Below are 16,181 nucleotides of genomic sequence, written 5' to 3'. Positions count from 1 at the left end.
AATTTGAGTGTATGTCTCTGGGATCAGTAAGTCGGGTCTCGGGTTTTTTTTAACAGTAATATTAACTACAATGCCATAATACTTGTTTTACAAAATATAATGTTTCTCAGCTGAAAATCAGTCTCACAGAGGCAGCAACTTGGACATAATTTCAAAGTGTGGAATTTGATTTTAGTAGTTTTCCTCTTATTAAACATCGGGTGTAGAGTTTCTGCTTATTTTCACAAATAGTAGTAGCACTTGGAGTGGATTTGGCAAAATGAGGCATGAAGATTGGGGAATTTTAAATCTTTTATAAGATGTGCCCCAAGCAACCTGAATTAGTGTTTACAACAAGCATTTCCATTCATTTATTTTCCAGTTTGCCTGGGCCAGGATCTGCCCACAAAACTGGTCAAGCTCCCAGTTGGAAGTGAGACATTTGATTGATTACACTGTTGTCACAATTGTGCTTTGGAATGCATAAACGTTAGGTGTATTTTAGAAGAGTGCTCATACGAACAAGTATTTAATTTCTTAAGAAACTGTCTAGTGTATGTCAATGAAACTATTAAATGGTTCCTCTTTTTAGTAATTTTCAGTTATTTTAATTGAGGTGACATACAATTTGAGGACTGAACACCTTCTTGAAAATAAATTATTAATCTATTCCAATAAAACAGCACCAGGTTACTAGTTACAAATACATGAAGGAATACTTTTAATGTAAAAATTATAAAAGAGACAATTGCATTCTGGCACGTCCTACCCAATTGGCGAATGGTGAATTGGGATTACGCAAATGAAAGTCAGCAGAAATTTGAGCTGCAGCTTAATCTGTATCTTTAGAGCAGAAGTTCTGGATTTTTATGTTAAAAGTGAAAACTCTTGCCTTGTTGTTTGATGGATTTGTCAGTTTTCCTCAGTTGCCTAGATATTCATTGAGCAATGAAAAAATAAATTTTCCTCCCATTTTTAATTTTTGTTTTACCCGTAATGAGCTTGTATTATCTATTATCATGCGATATCTATTCTTGAATTCACAGATTTACTGCAGGTGTTTAAGTTTCTACTTGGATAGCCCGGAAATTCAAGGACCTTCAGCTGAAAGCAAAGAATTTTTTGCTGGTGTTAAGGTATGGAGAAATTATATTCGTGTCCAGTAATAATAAGCCTTCAGTTAACCCAGTTCTTTTTTAACAAGCATTCTGCCAGACATCATGAATTTGATATGAAAGAAACATGCTGTGGCGTGACAGTAGATTATTCAAATACTTTTGGCAGTATACAAATGCAGTGAAAACTGCCAAGATATAAAACAAATAAACTGCCCCATTGTGTGGCTTCCAAAACATATCATAATAGAATTTGGATGGATTAGACTGCAATTTCAAGGTGTGGATGAAATAAGTTCTCTGGTGATTAAAAGTTGAGACAAAATCTTGAATATCCTGAGGGTCTGTGAAACCATAATGATTGTGAATTTTCTGGATCATTTGCATTACCCTCAAGTATTTCTGCTGAAATCCCATTTGGAAAAGTTTTTACGATTGCAATTTCTTAAATGCTACACCCCTGTGCATAGATGATTTAATGGTCTCAAGATCTAATTTCTGTGATACCAATAAACTAGGGAGCTTTACTTAAGGAATGATGGTAGATAAGCAATGGCAAGCATTTAGAGTGTGCACAGATGATCTGGAACAATTGTTCATTCCTGTCTGGTACAAACATAAAATGAGAAAGATGGATTGATATGGCTAACAAGGGAAGTTAGGGGTGGTATTAGATCAAAAGAAAGGGCATGCAGCTGGCTTTAAAAAAAGCAGCAGACCTAACAATTGGGAGCAATTTTGTGTTTCTTTACTGAAATCTAAAGGATTGATTAAGAGGGGGGAAATAGAGTGTGAGAATAAGCTTGCCAAGAACAAGCTTCTATGAGTATGTGAAGAGAAAAAAGTTAATGAACACAAATGTAATTTTCTTGAGCATTGAGCTCTCCTGCCTCATGAATTCATGACATGGGCAGCGGAGAGGCCAGTTAACAAGATAGAGAATGGAAGCTTGTGTGAAGAAAATCAAAAATGGACTGTGTTGGATTATCCACCATGACTGTCACCAAAGAATAGGAAAACTTAGCACGTGGTCTTCAACAAATATACGTTCCTCTGAGGTACAAAATTTCAGTAGGAAAGATGAATGAACTGTGGCTAACAGATATTTATGGTTGAATCAAATCAAAGGAAATGGCTGATAAGGTTGAGACTGGAAACAATTTAGAATTTAGCAAAGAACGAGTAAAAGAAACCTGTAATGAGGGGAAAAGGAAAATGAGTGCAAAATGGCGACTAACATAAAGATTATAGACTATAAGATTAAGACTATAAACAATTCTTATAGGTATGTGAGAAGGAAGATTAGTATGAACAAACATGGGTACATTATAGATAATAGGGAAATTTATAATAGAGAATAGGGAAATGGCAGAGTAATTAAACAATTACTTTGTGTCTTCATGGAAGAACCCACAAAATGACACAAATACTAAGGACCCAAGAAACTTCATAGAATCCCTACAGTATGGAAGCAACCCATTTGGCCCATCGAGTCCATACTGACCCTTACAGAAGAGCATCCACCCAGACCCACCAGCTACCCTATCCCTGTGACCCTGCATTTCCCATGGCTAATCCACCTTGCCTGCACAACTCTGGACACTAGGTGCAATTCAGCATAGCCACCCACCTAACTTACACATTTTTGGACTGTGGGAGGAAACTGGAGGACCCAGAGGAAACCCACAGGCAGACAGGGGAAGAATGTGCAAACTCCACGCAGACAGTTGCCCGAGGGTGGAATTGAACTTGGTGCTGTGAGGCAGCAGTGCTAACCACTGAGCCACTGTGCTGCCCCTTATGAAACTTATGAAAATGAAGAACTGAAAGAAATTAGTATTAATACAGGGGGAGTACTCAAAAAAGGTAATTGGAGTGAAAATTGATATGTTCCCTATATCAGATTAACTACCATTCCAGAGCGATGAATGAGCTCACTGCAGAGATAATGGATATATTAGTAGTTTTCTCTCAATTCTCTAGCATTTCAAAATGTTCTTGCAGACTAGAAGGTAGAAAATGTAACACACTATTTAAGGAGATACAGAAAGAGAGAATAAAACACGGAGCTGTTAATTTGATGTCATTAAAAGGGAAAATGTCAGAAAATGTTATAAAGGAAGTGATAGCTGGACAATAACAAATGATGGTCAAGTAGGGCAGATGCAACATAGCTTTTTTCAAGGAGAAATATATTTGAAAAACCTGTTCAGGTTTTCTGAGGATGTCGATTGGAGCATAGATAGAAACATAGAAAATTGAAACAGGAGTAGGTCATCAAACCCCCTCCATGTCATTCAACATGATCATGCTGATTCTTTATCTCCAATGTCTATCCTTCTCTCTCCTCATACCCTTGACAGTTTTAGCCTCTAGAAATATATCTCTTTCTAAAAGATACGCATGACTCATCTTCCACAGCCTTCTGTGTATGAGAATTCCACAGATTCACTGCTCTCTGAATGAAGAATTTTGTCCTAATTTCAGTCCAAAATAACGTACCTGTGGTACCTTGATCCTTTGTTCCACAAGTCACCCCCACCACCCCAATGCAAATATTTACTTTCCTAGCTTTCTTTAGTTATGATGTAGAGTCACAAAACTTGAAACATGAACTCTGCTTTCTTCCTACAGATGCTGCCAGATCTGCTGAGTTTCTCCAGCAATTTCTGTTTTTGTTTCAGATTTCCAGCACCCACAGTTGTTTGTTTTATTTATTTTCTTAGATAAAGAGACCAAAGCTGCACATGATGCTCCAAGTGTTCTCTCACCAAGGACTACTGCAGCGAGACACCCCAACTTCTGTCCTCAAACTCATTTGCATTGCCAATGCACGATTTGCCTCCTTAACTGCTTGCAGTACTTACATAGATTACACGGTGTGGAGCTGGGCCCATTTCTGAAGAAGGGTCCCGACCCGAAACGTCAACTTTCCTACTTCTCTGATGCTGCAGTGTTCCTCTGACTACAGCATTGGTGGTTCTTACTATCTCTACTAATATGCTTGTTTTTAGTGATTGGTGTACAAGGATACCCAGACTCCATTAGGATTTCCCCATCTAAGGTCATTTAAATAATACCCTAACATTTTATTTTTACCACTAAAGTAGAAACTTCAAACTTATTTACGTTATACTGCATCTGCTGTGCATTTGCCCACTCATTCAACTTGTCTGGATTGCCTAGAAGGCTGTTTGCATCCTCCTCAACACACACAACCCCACCTAATTTTGTGTCATTTCCAAACTTGAAAATATTACATTTGATTCCCTTGTTCAAATCATTGATATATATATTGTGAATAGCTGGGACCCAAGCACTGATGCCTACACTATCCCGTGTCACTGCCTTCTTTCTGAAAAAAACACATATTTATTCCTGAGATAGTAGGAACTGCCGATGCTGGAGAATCTGAGATAACAAGGTGTAGAGCTGGATGAACACAGCAGGCCAAGCAACATCAGAGGAGCAGGAAAGCTGATGTTTCGGGTCTAGACCCTTCTTCAGAAATTGCTTTCCTGCTCCTCTGATGCTGCTTGGCCTGCTGTGTTCATTCAGCTCTACACCTTGTTATCACATATTTATTCCTATTGTCTGTTTCCTGTGTGCTTACTGATTTTCAGTCTATGCCAATATGTTACCACCAATTTCATGTGCTTTAATTTTGCACATTAATCTCTCTTAAATGCGATTTTGTGTGAGGGAGACTTCTCCTGAGTGAGCCAGGGGCTGAGTGAGTATATATGGAATTTGGTCCAAAGTGGGAATTTGGTGCACAGGGAAAAGAGGTGCTTTAAGTAAAGTTTACTGCAAGTAGTAAAGTCTCCACAGTGAGTGGTGCACATAAAGGTACAGATCAATAGGCTTACCTGCAGGGAGACCTGTGGTGGAGTAATGTGGCGCAAGTGCAGGAAAGCAGCAAATGTGATTTTTTTTTTGTTGCAAAGAGCATTGATACCAGACTAATGAATTAATGACTTAGAAAAAATACACTGGTTATGGCAGGATGTATCATGTAATATTGCTACAACATGTGGGAGAGCTTGACACCAAGGTGAACACATCTGTAGTAAATGTTTACAGCTCAAGCAATTTTGGATCAGAGTTGAGCTGGAGTCCAAGCAGCAGAGATTGCACCACCTCATAAAGTGTGAAAGCTATCTGGAATCTTTTGGTCCAAAATGTTAGTCGCACTTCTCAGATTAGGCCATTCAAATTGGTTTGGTGATCTGGATGCTGTGACTGTGGGTATAGCAAATATAGAGACCCAGGGCGTAGTGTTCAAGTAGCCCCTGCAATTGCCCAACAGTTCCAAGTTTCCTGCAAACTCTGTGGAAGACAGTGAAGACTGAATGAAAAATGTTCGAACTGACCACAGCACCGTGGTACAGGGAGCCATTTGAGTGAAGGAGTAAATAGGAACAGAACAGTGGTAAGGGATCGTATAATTAGAAAGATAGACAAAGTTCTCTGCATCCTGTGGCATGTGTTCCAAAGGCTGAGTTACCTGCCTGATGCTAGGATTCATGACATCCAAGGGTGAAATAGAAACTTGGAGTGAGAGAGGAGCGATCCAATTTTCGTCATCCGTGTTGGTACCAACAACATCGCTAGGACCAGAAATGATGTTCTGTGAAAACAATTTAAATAGCAGCTGAATAGAAAAACAGAGCCTGCAAGGTGGTAATCTCAAGATTATTACCTGAGCCATGGGAAAACAGGAATACCAGATACCATTAGGAAAGGTTGTTGAGGCTGGGCTTGTCTTCTTGAGCTCAGAAGCATGAGAAGTGTTTTTGTAGAAACTTACAAGATTCTTAAGTGAGTAGACAAAGTAGGGTTTTGGGTTCTTGAATCGAGATCACAATCCCAAATAGAAGGAAAGCATTTTTGGACTGCCATGAGGAGGTGGTACCTCACTCTAACGATGGCGAATCTTTGGAATTCTCTCCCTTAGAAGATGGTAAAAGCTTCATTGTAAAAAGCAAGATCTGGACAACATCAACCCATAGACTGGAAAAGGCAAGTAACATTTGCACCACACAGAAGGAGAATCTAACCATTACACCTTGACATTCAATGGCATTACAATTACTATTGCTGAATACCCCACAGTTAAATTCCTGGGGGTTACCATTGACTTTGAAACTGAAGTGGAGTAGCCACATACGCACTGTGACTGTATAAGAAGGTCTGAGGCCAGGAATCCTGCAGTGAATAATTCCCTTCCAGCCTCCCCAAAGTCTATGATCCACAAGGCACAAGTTAGGAATGTGATGGAATACTGGGTGAGTGCAGCTCCAACAACACTCAAGAAGCATGGCACTGTATAGGACAAAGCAAATTGCTAGAACAGTAACACATCTACCACTTTCAACATTCACTCCCTTCACCACCAAAAGTTAGTGGCAGCAATTTGTACCATAAGAAGCAGTTCTTATCAAGACTCTTCCAACAGAGCCTTCTAAACCAGTGTCTTCTGCCACCAAAAAGGCCAAGGACAGCAGAAACATCGGAACACCAACATCTGCAATTTCCACCGCAAGCCAATCAATCCTGATTGAAAATGCATTGCCATTCCTTCCCTGTCACTGGGTCATATTCTGGAAATCCATTCCAAACAGCACTCCATCCACCATCTCAAAGACTGCAGCTGTTTAAGAAAGATGCTCATAACTACCTTTCTCATGGCAATTAGGGGTATGTAATAAATGCTGGCCAAGCTAGTGGCACCGAACTCCCACCAGACATTTGTCTTTTAAAATGCTAAAGACAGAGGTTCGATGTATTTCTGGTTTCCAATGATCTTAATAACATCAAGGGATATGGGTATCATGTGGGAATATGGCATTGAGGTAATTAATTGGTCATGACTTAGGATGGTGGAACAACCTCTAGGAACTGAATGGGCCTATTTCTCCTACATTCCTGTGAATCCCTGACTCAGTATTGACTCCCCCCTCCCACCCACACCCCATTCCCACGAAAATCCCCTCCCCCACAATCTCTTCCACTTCCTTGATTCAAGTCTTTCACCTGCATGCTTTCTGCCCCTACCCCTACCCTATGACCTGACAGAGCTCAACTTCAACCTTGGCTCCAAGCCTTACATGCACCCCTCCTCCTCCTCCAGTGCTGGACCTAACACCTGGTCTGACATCCCCTGCTGCATACATCACTCTGTTTTGGCAATGGCAATCAATGGTAGGAATCGAACCTGGATAAAATGCTGCAAGATATTTAATGACCTCGCAGAAGTGGTCAAGTCAGTTAATTCAACTTCAAATTTCATATCTTCACAACAACAACCCTCACAAACACTCCTTCATTCAGCTCCCAGCAATCTTTATTAATGAGCTGTGGGTTGTCATTAATAGTTTCATTTCCACCTCTCACGCTTAGCTTTGCTGGAGGAGAGCCTCATGTCCACATCTCCTTCTTTGCACATATCACCAACTGTATACCTTTCACAAGCAGATCACCCAAATACATTGTGCCACTTTCACTGATACAATGCTCACTCTTTTACGACACCTAATGCTTGGGGCAAGCATAGCTATGTGCCCTTAACCCATGGAGGAGACTACGTTTGTTGTCATTAGAGGAGCCATCACTGAAGCTGTGGCCAGCAGATAAGCTAGAACCATGAAAGATGATGGTACCCTCATTACTAATTATGCTCCAATTAGATTTTGCCCAATCCCACGAATGCTTATGATTTACAAACTGCATAAGCTTTTCCTCCTCATCGCAAGACTATTCTTGTCCCTTTTTTCAGATATGCAAGAGCTACAAACTGGCTGACAGTGAGGGAATATCAAAAGTTGGAAGTGCAGGAAGACAGTAATGAAGAAGAAATGTTATTATACTCAGTTCTCATACTCAGTAACCATTTCAGGCATTGATACTCCACAAACATACAGCTTAGACATAAGCTCAGCATGGAATGAAACACCAGGCTTCTGTAACCTGGAGCCAGACTAGGAGCCAAGGGAGTGTAAGTATTAGTTTGCCAGTACTTGAGATTGCATATAGATTGTGCTGCAAAGGATTCAAATGGACTTTGGGAAAACCACCAGGCAAAGACCTCGGCATACACAATGTAAGTCTTGGTGCATTGGCAAAATCTGCTGAAATGTTTGTTGTCAACTTCAAGAAACATGAAGGAGTCTGATATTAACATGACACTGAGGTTTGCAGGAGCTTGAGACCCTAAATTTCCAAAGTAGAGGTGGAGACCAACACCATGAGAAAACTTGTGTCTCCAATCAAAATTCAGTATCTAATGTCACAGATTACATGACAGCTCAAACAGAATTTCCCCAGTGTCTACTTGTTGCAGTGGAAGCTCAGATGGAAGTCATGCAAGGTCAGCTTCTGGCCATGGAAGCTCATACTGCTGCCATCATACCTGTGGATAGCATTGTTCAAAGGGGCTTGCATGATATCACAGCAGGTCCAGCAAGCTGTCTTCCAACCAGTTGCTAGGATTGGTGAGACACTGGCAGTGAATGGCAGTGGTAGACATGAAATGTGCAGCTGCTTTACTCTCTAAGGATGACAGCATTTATCCTCCCACCATTACCACGCTGCCAGTGATCTTGATGTTGCTCATCAGCCATCCAGCCAAGAACATCCTTCTTGTCTCACTATAGCGACAGAATCACATAATTGTAACAGTGCAATGGGGGTAGATTTCAGCCATTATCTCTGCACTGAACGAGCATCATAACTTAGTGCCAAATATCTGCCCTTTCCCCATAACCCTGTACATTATTCCTATTTAAACACTCTTAGCACGTGTCCTGTGTCTCACCACATGCTGATTTCACGTCAAAGCTTTCCTTTAAGATACATAGCTCAAAAGTTTACCAGCTGATGCAGTCCGAAGCTGGCCCTTCTAAGGTGAAAGCTGCTCAAAATCCTTCCTGCAAGGCCATGTGCGCTCACTGCACTGAAAGTGAGCAGCTGTTTACCAGCCTGGCGGCTGTGGTGCCATTCAGGGGCACCAGGACAGGCAAAGACTCATAGAGGACAAACATAGAGAGTACACAAGAATGATTGGTTGATATTTGTATGCAATGTTGCATACGGTCAGTTTGGAAGTTTGTTTTGTGGTGGCTTTTTTTCAGCATTGTGACCAACAGGAAATCATGATGGTCAGTACTAGAGAAAATGAATGTTGCGGAACTGTTAGTGAAGACGAAATTGGGATCACTTGATTCTGCTCAGCCTGAACAAAAAGAGAATATGTTGATTGTCTCCTCGCTTTCTTTTTCTGTGCTGCTTTCTGCATACCAGAAGGAAAGGGCTGTGCCTTCATGACGCAAAGATTTACAGCCTGCAGCACACTATGCCAAATCTTGGCGTGCACTTTGGCAAAAATTGCAGAGCTCTCAAAAATTATGCTGCAGCAGACATAACATTTATGGACTTCGATAGTCTGCTTGATCACATTTAACACTGTAATGTGGTTCCTATTACAGGCATGCTGCCTATGTATGTGTGGGTTACACTCTAGGATCATGAGCTTTGTGGTTGCTGGATTGTCTTTGTAGTCCAACCATTGCCACAGAAGGCATCATGACTGATGCCATAATACAGACATTGAACTTCACGATGCGCAGGGTTTGGTCACATATCAGCGGACTTTAAGGGACTGGTATCTTCTTTGGTTGCAATACATCTCAGGATTTACATGTGGCTCCTGTGTGGCGATGGCACATGTCCCTGACAGAATAGGAAAATTTGAAAACTAGGCAAAACTACTCTGCTGCCAAACCTATTGGGTATTTCTAACCAGTTCTGTTTTCAAATTTCCAGTATTTTGCTTTGCTACTTGTTACTGTGTGTTAATGTTCGTATAGCAAATCCCATTTAAAATTTGGATCTGAATTTGAGAGCAAGAGAGTAGTCCCATGCACTGGTTAAAATGTCAGGTTGACCTGGTTGCCCCAACACAGATTTCTGACCATTGGGTCTCAGGAAGAGACATTTGTCCCCATCGATGAAGAGGTCACGCCTCCAAGAGGTGCCAGCTATCCAGTTATTGAAAAATGTCATGTCCCAGCAATGCCTATGGAAGTGGTGTCCACTGCTGAGACTACAGGAAACCGGCAATGACAATTGCCTGTTTGTCGGGTGAATTTAGATCTTCCACTGGTGCTAGTCCGGTAGGCCCCAGCAAGCAAGAGTACAGGATCGGTTTTGCAGACAGGGAGGAAACAAGTCGTCTGGGGTAGAGTTCCATGATGAGTAGGCTTCCAAAGCTTAGAATGCCTGAACAGCATGGACCCCTGCTCAGCTTTTAAGGTCCATGACCTCACTGCCTCCATCTTCTGGTAAATTAAGGTACCACTCAATTTTATGTGATGTATCCTCACTTAGTAGCCTGCATTTGTATAGCTATAAAACCGTGTCCATGTTCTTCATGGTGTCCATTCTTCACATCTCCAGCGTACTCAAAAGTGAAATTCAACATAAAAATGCCACAGCAAAATGTGATGAATTACACCTCAATGCACATCTTGTAGGCAAGAAATACCAAGAATGCAAGAAATCTCCATGCCAACAACCATGCAGTTTGAAGCTGCGGCTTTTGCAACACAAATGTTTTTACAGCTCACATATTAATAAAGTTGACTTTTGTGCTTTTAAATAACTCTACCCAAAAGACTTAATTTCTAATCTTGATACCTCTAACATTGTTCTTTTAATTGGACTATTTTTTATTATTGTGTATCTATCTGTAACTGTCTGCTCTAAATGAATGTTTTCACATTAACAACCCATGTATTGCATTTATAGAACTCCCAGTGTGCACATTGAATTTTAATTTCAACAGAAAATATCAGGTTCAAAATCTGGTGACACAAAGATGTTACTTTTCAGGCATGCATGTGGTGTGTAATTATTCTGGCCTGTCTTTAATACTCAAGTAATATGAATTGGCAGATTCACCCAGAGGCTTTAACTGTGGCAGAGGATGGAAAGCAACACAAACTGGTGATTGAGAGTACAGTACCAATCCCTTGCTCTGAATCCAGTCAGACTAAAGATGAATGTAAACTCACAATTATACTGAACACAGCTAATCAAGGTAAGCAATTTCAGTCGACTCTTATTTCTCAGTTTCAGAATTTTCACAAAATTAATTCACAAAATTACTTTACCCAAATTGTGCTGAAAATCTTTCTCATGGGCTATTTGGCCAGCTTGAAAGGAGAATCAAATGCATGTATAAGAATTATGATCCAGTGCCTGGTTAAAAACATTCTCTGTCATGTCATGTTCCAAGCCAAATGCGACACAGACTACTGTATCGATTTCTTGGAGCAAGTGATCTGAGCAGATGGAGTGCAATGTTCACTAATTCTAAAACTCACCTTCAAATCCTTGGTAGCAGCAGTCAGGAAGGACACTGTACAAATTTTACTTAAAAGACCCTCAGCTGCATTCGGCTTAGTCTCAAGTTAGTCATTTTAGATTGCTAGGGAGTTTCTAAGTACAGTTTTGGCAGCATTGACTGCTCCAGCTGAGTTCAAATATGGGAGCTGCAGCATGATTTCTACCCATGGTGTGTAAATGTCTCAGGCAGCACAGATGTGCTGCCTCATATTATTGGAGGATAAGGTGGAAGAAAACGAAACAGTGGACAGAGACTTACATCTTCCAGAGGAAGATGACATGGAAAAAGAGGCACTGGAGGCCTGATGTAATATGCTTATATGAGAACAAAACTTTGCTCCATAATTAACTGAAAGAACAATGTGTCTTGCCAGCTCTGCTTTATGAGGGAGTCAGTGCCAATGCTGTAGCACCAACTATAACTCAGGAATAGGTTGTACCTTTCATGTTTGTAGCACTGAAGATGTCCATGGCTCTGAATTTCAACACAACTGGGTCATTACAGGTGGCATCAACCAATGCCAGTCAAGCCATACTTTATTTTTGCGTTAAGCAGGTACTAAATGCAGGTTCCACTAATGTTATTTAATGCAACATTTTCTCACGGAGGCAGCAAAGCAGGAACACAAAGTTTTGGGCTTCATTGGCATCACAGGTTTCCCTCTGGTGTAGAGAATAATTGACTCCATCCATGAACTTGCAGCTATATCACAAATAGTGTGTTTATAAAAAAAATTTCAAGCAGACTGAATAAGAATGCAAATTTCCTTCCCTAAAGCAGACTAATGAGCCACATGGATATTTGTTACAGTCAAAGATAATCTCAGTAATGACCATGAAACTTTCCTTCAATTCCACATGTAATTGATTTGAATTTAAATTCCTCAAACTATAGTGAACATTAGGTTGGCCTCTGGTTCACTAATCCAATCACATGACCACTATGGCACCATCTTCCTCTCTAGATTGAGACTTCATCCAACCATCATACATAATCTTTATACACTCCAATATCCTTACCTTGAATACCTGTATGAGGACTGGTATCACTTCACTGGCTATTGTCACATAAACGCTAATTAAAGAATTTGGGCAACTATCAAGTCTGAGACACTTCATTTTTCAGTTGTGTAAAAGCAAGTTGTCAAAGTAAATGGCACCCTTTTCCAAACCTCCAGAGTCTGATTTGCATGCTATGTTACCATTCTGGTGAATCAACTGTTAGTTAGTCTCCTTCCTTCTACACTTTGTTCATATTTTGTGTATCGTTGCATTATAGTGTAGTATGCACAACAGGCTTTATTCATAAATAATATGGAGGATCATGTTTATGTCACTTAACAATAGCTTCAGGGTCTTCTCCCTTTCTGGCTCTCCAGCAAACTTGACCATCCTCCTATGTGCACTCCAATTTGCCTAGTTAAATATACAGTGTGCAGATAAGACCACATTAATTCTCTGTTCTCTGATCATGTCAAGAACACTTTATTGTCAACTAGCTAACTTAGAAATCCATCTAGCCCATGTCACCACTAATGTTTTACATTATTCACTTAGGTGACTAGGGCAACATTAGCTCTATCGCCTTGTAGGATCATCTCCTCATAGTTTTCTTATTTACCTTCATACCCTGTTGCAGCATGACTGGTTATGATTATACAGGTCAGTTCATTTGTTACTCATTAATTCTCCACAATGTCCAACAATTGATGCCACGACAAGGTATTACTCCAGCAGCTACAACTTGGATGCCAAAGCCTGCTGGTTATACACTCAAAGCGCTTGAGATGTTTAACCTTGAAAAGCTTTTGCCTTGGGGTTCACTGTCTGTTGATTGGATCACAGCCATCTAGTGTATGCTTCAATTTGTTGCCTAGTTTCAACATTACACTGTTTGACAGGCTGATGGGGGAATGGACATGTTGTCATCCTGGGAGAGGATATTTTGTAGATTTCCTATGATGCACCTTGATTTGGTTTGTTTTTGAATTCTATTTCTCTTTCTAATAATTGTTTCCAAACAGAGCGTGACAGATGGTAAGTCCCTAAATTTATTTTCTATCATCTGTGGAAACTGGAGGAGAGATTGAAATCCAGAATTGAGTGCCAGTAGTTGTCATTAAAGCTGTCAGAGCTGCCACCAAAGGCTGTATTATGAAGAGGTATTATAGTCTGGTGCTATGAGAGTGGCTGGTCTCCACATATACCATGGTTGACTGCTTTAATTTTGCTTCATTCCAAATGACCCATACAAGTTAGAACTGGTGCCCTCTACACAGCCTAACAGACATTCAAATGCACTGAGAAAGGGAAGTGGACAGCCTTCAGCCTTCTATTGGCTGGCAAACAGAAGTAGAATGCAGACTCGCTGCAGACTAAAATTGCTGGGCTGTTGAATCTCCCTGCTGTTGCTCCTGTGTAATTTTGTTCAGCGAAATCTCCCAGTATAGACCCCTCTAACTTAGCTGCTAAACTATATGGATGGCAAATTTCTGCCCTCCTGCCTGCTCCATTCTCACCCTGAGATAAAAATCAACTTTGTAAGCTGATATTTCCTTAGGATAACTGGTGCTCATTTATACATTTTATCTGCTGAAGTAAATTATTAGGGGTTTTGAGGCCATAATGTTCTAGACCTATTATCAAACTTTGATTTGTAATGTCCGTCCTTCCAGTGCAGCTAGTTCACATCTTCACCAATACAAGACCATTTCCTCCAAACATAGAGATTTCTCTGCATGTTTCACTTATAATGCAAACAAAACTGGAAAACACGTCTCATAAAATGTTTAATTTAATTCTCATTCATACCTAGATGTACAAAATGTTGGATATTCAGGGTCAAATCTTGTCCTTTCTTCATGTCATGTGGACCTACTCCAAGCACCTTGCAATCAAGGTGCATGTTCCCGATCATCTGTTTACTATACAGCAGTGACTGATTTTGCGCAGGATGGTGACAGCGTGACTGAAATTACATCATGGCCCATAGCCACTGACAACTTCTTATGGAACAGTTACATCCCAGAACCAATTCAGGTTGTAAAAACTCTGTTTGCCAATGGTATATTAACCATGTGAGATATGGAAGGATGAATTTCTGCAGGAGAAGGAATTTGAATGGTCTGTCTTTCACTGTCAACTACTAATTGCTCTAGTGATTAACTAAGAGAGTCCTTGCAGAAATTCACCTCCATGTATGTATTAAGATGTACTTTTTGTAATTTTATTTATAGTTGTATTCATATATCATGATGAGCCACTAAAGGACTAACGTTCTTCAAATTAAAGGGGAATGCAAGTAAATGTTGGAAGGCCTACTGAGATTTTAAGTATGAATTAAAAAAAATTGGATTCATTTTTTAAAAATTGGCAATCGTTCTTCCAAAACATGCTGAAGCTAATACAAGGATAGTATGAAAGATGCCTCTTCTCTAAATTCAGACAGATAGTCACAGTGATTTAGATACACCAAACAGAATAAGTGTACTCCCGTTTTGTTCTGATTAATTCTGCACTGTTCTATAAATGCTCATGATTGTCAGCTGTCAATGATGCAACCAGATTGAATAACAAACTGTATTTACAAAAGGGATGTAAATAACATGGGCAAACTTCAAAAGTAGGAGATAAGGTGAAGCTCAAAAAAAAGTTTAGTCTGTGTTAGAGTCATACTGTTATGCAGAAAACGCAATCAGAAGTGTTTTCTTTAAAACTTTGCTGTTGTCTCTTATGGCAATTTGAGACGTCTTTAATGATTTTTTTGGAGAGGATGTAACACTTTTCATTGGTCAAAATAAAACCAGGCCAAGCAGGAAATAACTCTTCCACTGAGCTGAAGTTGATTTAAGTGTTGATTTCAAAATTTTAAGTTTGTCCATGTATGCGTTGTTAAGAATTTTGGTTCAATGCCATACATCTAAATACTGGTCTTCCAAAATATAAAATGTTACATTAGTGGACTGGGCTGCCCGAGTACATTCTCCAAAGCTAGATGTGCTAAGCCATCACTTGCTTAGTAAATTGTCTAATTTGTTTATAGGGAAGCACAGAATGCGTTTATGCAGGGACATTTTAATTGGCCTGGTTTCTCCTGGTGTGGCTGACAAAATTTTACACGGAAAATGTTTCCCAATAGGAAGAGAAAGTAATTGGCATTTCCAATGTTGGCAATCAAATATGCAAACTAAATATAATGAGATCAACACTCTGGTTTGTAAAAGCAAGAATGATATAAAAGTAGTGATCTATCTAGTATACTATGAATCACATGGGATCAAGTTTGAAAAACCTCTGAATGCATAACCTGGGTTTTCAGATGCTGCCATTTTTTTGTAAAGAATGCCTACAGTATAGGTGGATATATGTCACCTGGGCATTTACTTAAAAATCTACCACCATGCAGTAATTGAGGAATTAAATTATTCACAATAATCAAAAATGTTGTGTAAATTTTACTTTTTATCTTATAATTTTATCAAATAGTACAAAAAAGCATTGTACGCATCTCTACAGAATACTGGTATGGTGTCAATTAAATTTTAATTTATGAATCAAGAATGCAATTCAGCAAATCTGTATTTCCAATTTGCTACAGTATGAATAATGTATTGGGCAACACTGCTTTAGAGTAGAGACAGTAGGAACTGCCGATGCTGGAGTCCGAGCTAACACAGTGTG

At 39.8% G+C, this 16,181-nt stretch overlaps 1 protein-coding gene across 3 annotated transcripts in view; it reads left to right on the top strand.

Moving 5' to 3' along the window:
* LOC109935053 (von Willebrand factor D and EGF domain-containing protein-like) overlaps positions 1 to 16,181 on the top strand; it is a 196,979-nt gene that overhangs the window by 81,528 nt on the left and 99,270 nt on the right. For all 3 annotated transcript variants that reach the window (XM_048616980.1, XM_048616988.1, XM_048616973.1), the window contains 3 exons: positions 1,026 to 1,115; positions 11,049 to 11,193; positions 14,317 to 14,540. In XM_048616980.1, the coding sequence (XP_048472937.1) occupies positions 1,026 to 1,115; positions 11,049 to 11,193; positions 14,317 to 14,540 (459 nt within the window). The remainder of the gene's footprint in view (positions 1 to 1,025; positions 1,116 to 11,048; positions 11,194 to 14,316; positions 14,541 to 16,181) is intronic.

The sequence above is a fragment of the Rhincodon typus genome, chromosome 2 (assembly GCF_021869965.1).
Source record: "Rhincodon typus isolate 14 chromosome 2, sRhiTyp1.1, whole genome shotgun sequence".
Classification (NCBI taxonomy): domain Eukaryota; kingdom Metazoa; phylum Chordata; class Chondrichthyes; order Orectolobiformes; family Rhincodontidae; genus Rhincodon; species Rhincodon typus.
The sequence above is the reverse complement of the archived record's forward strand: the minus strand, read 5'-3'. Positions and strand labels throughout refer to the sequence as shown.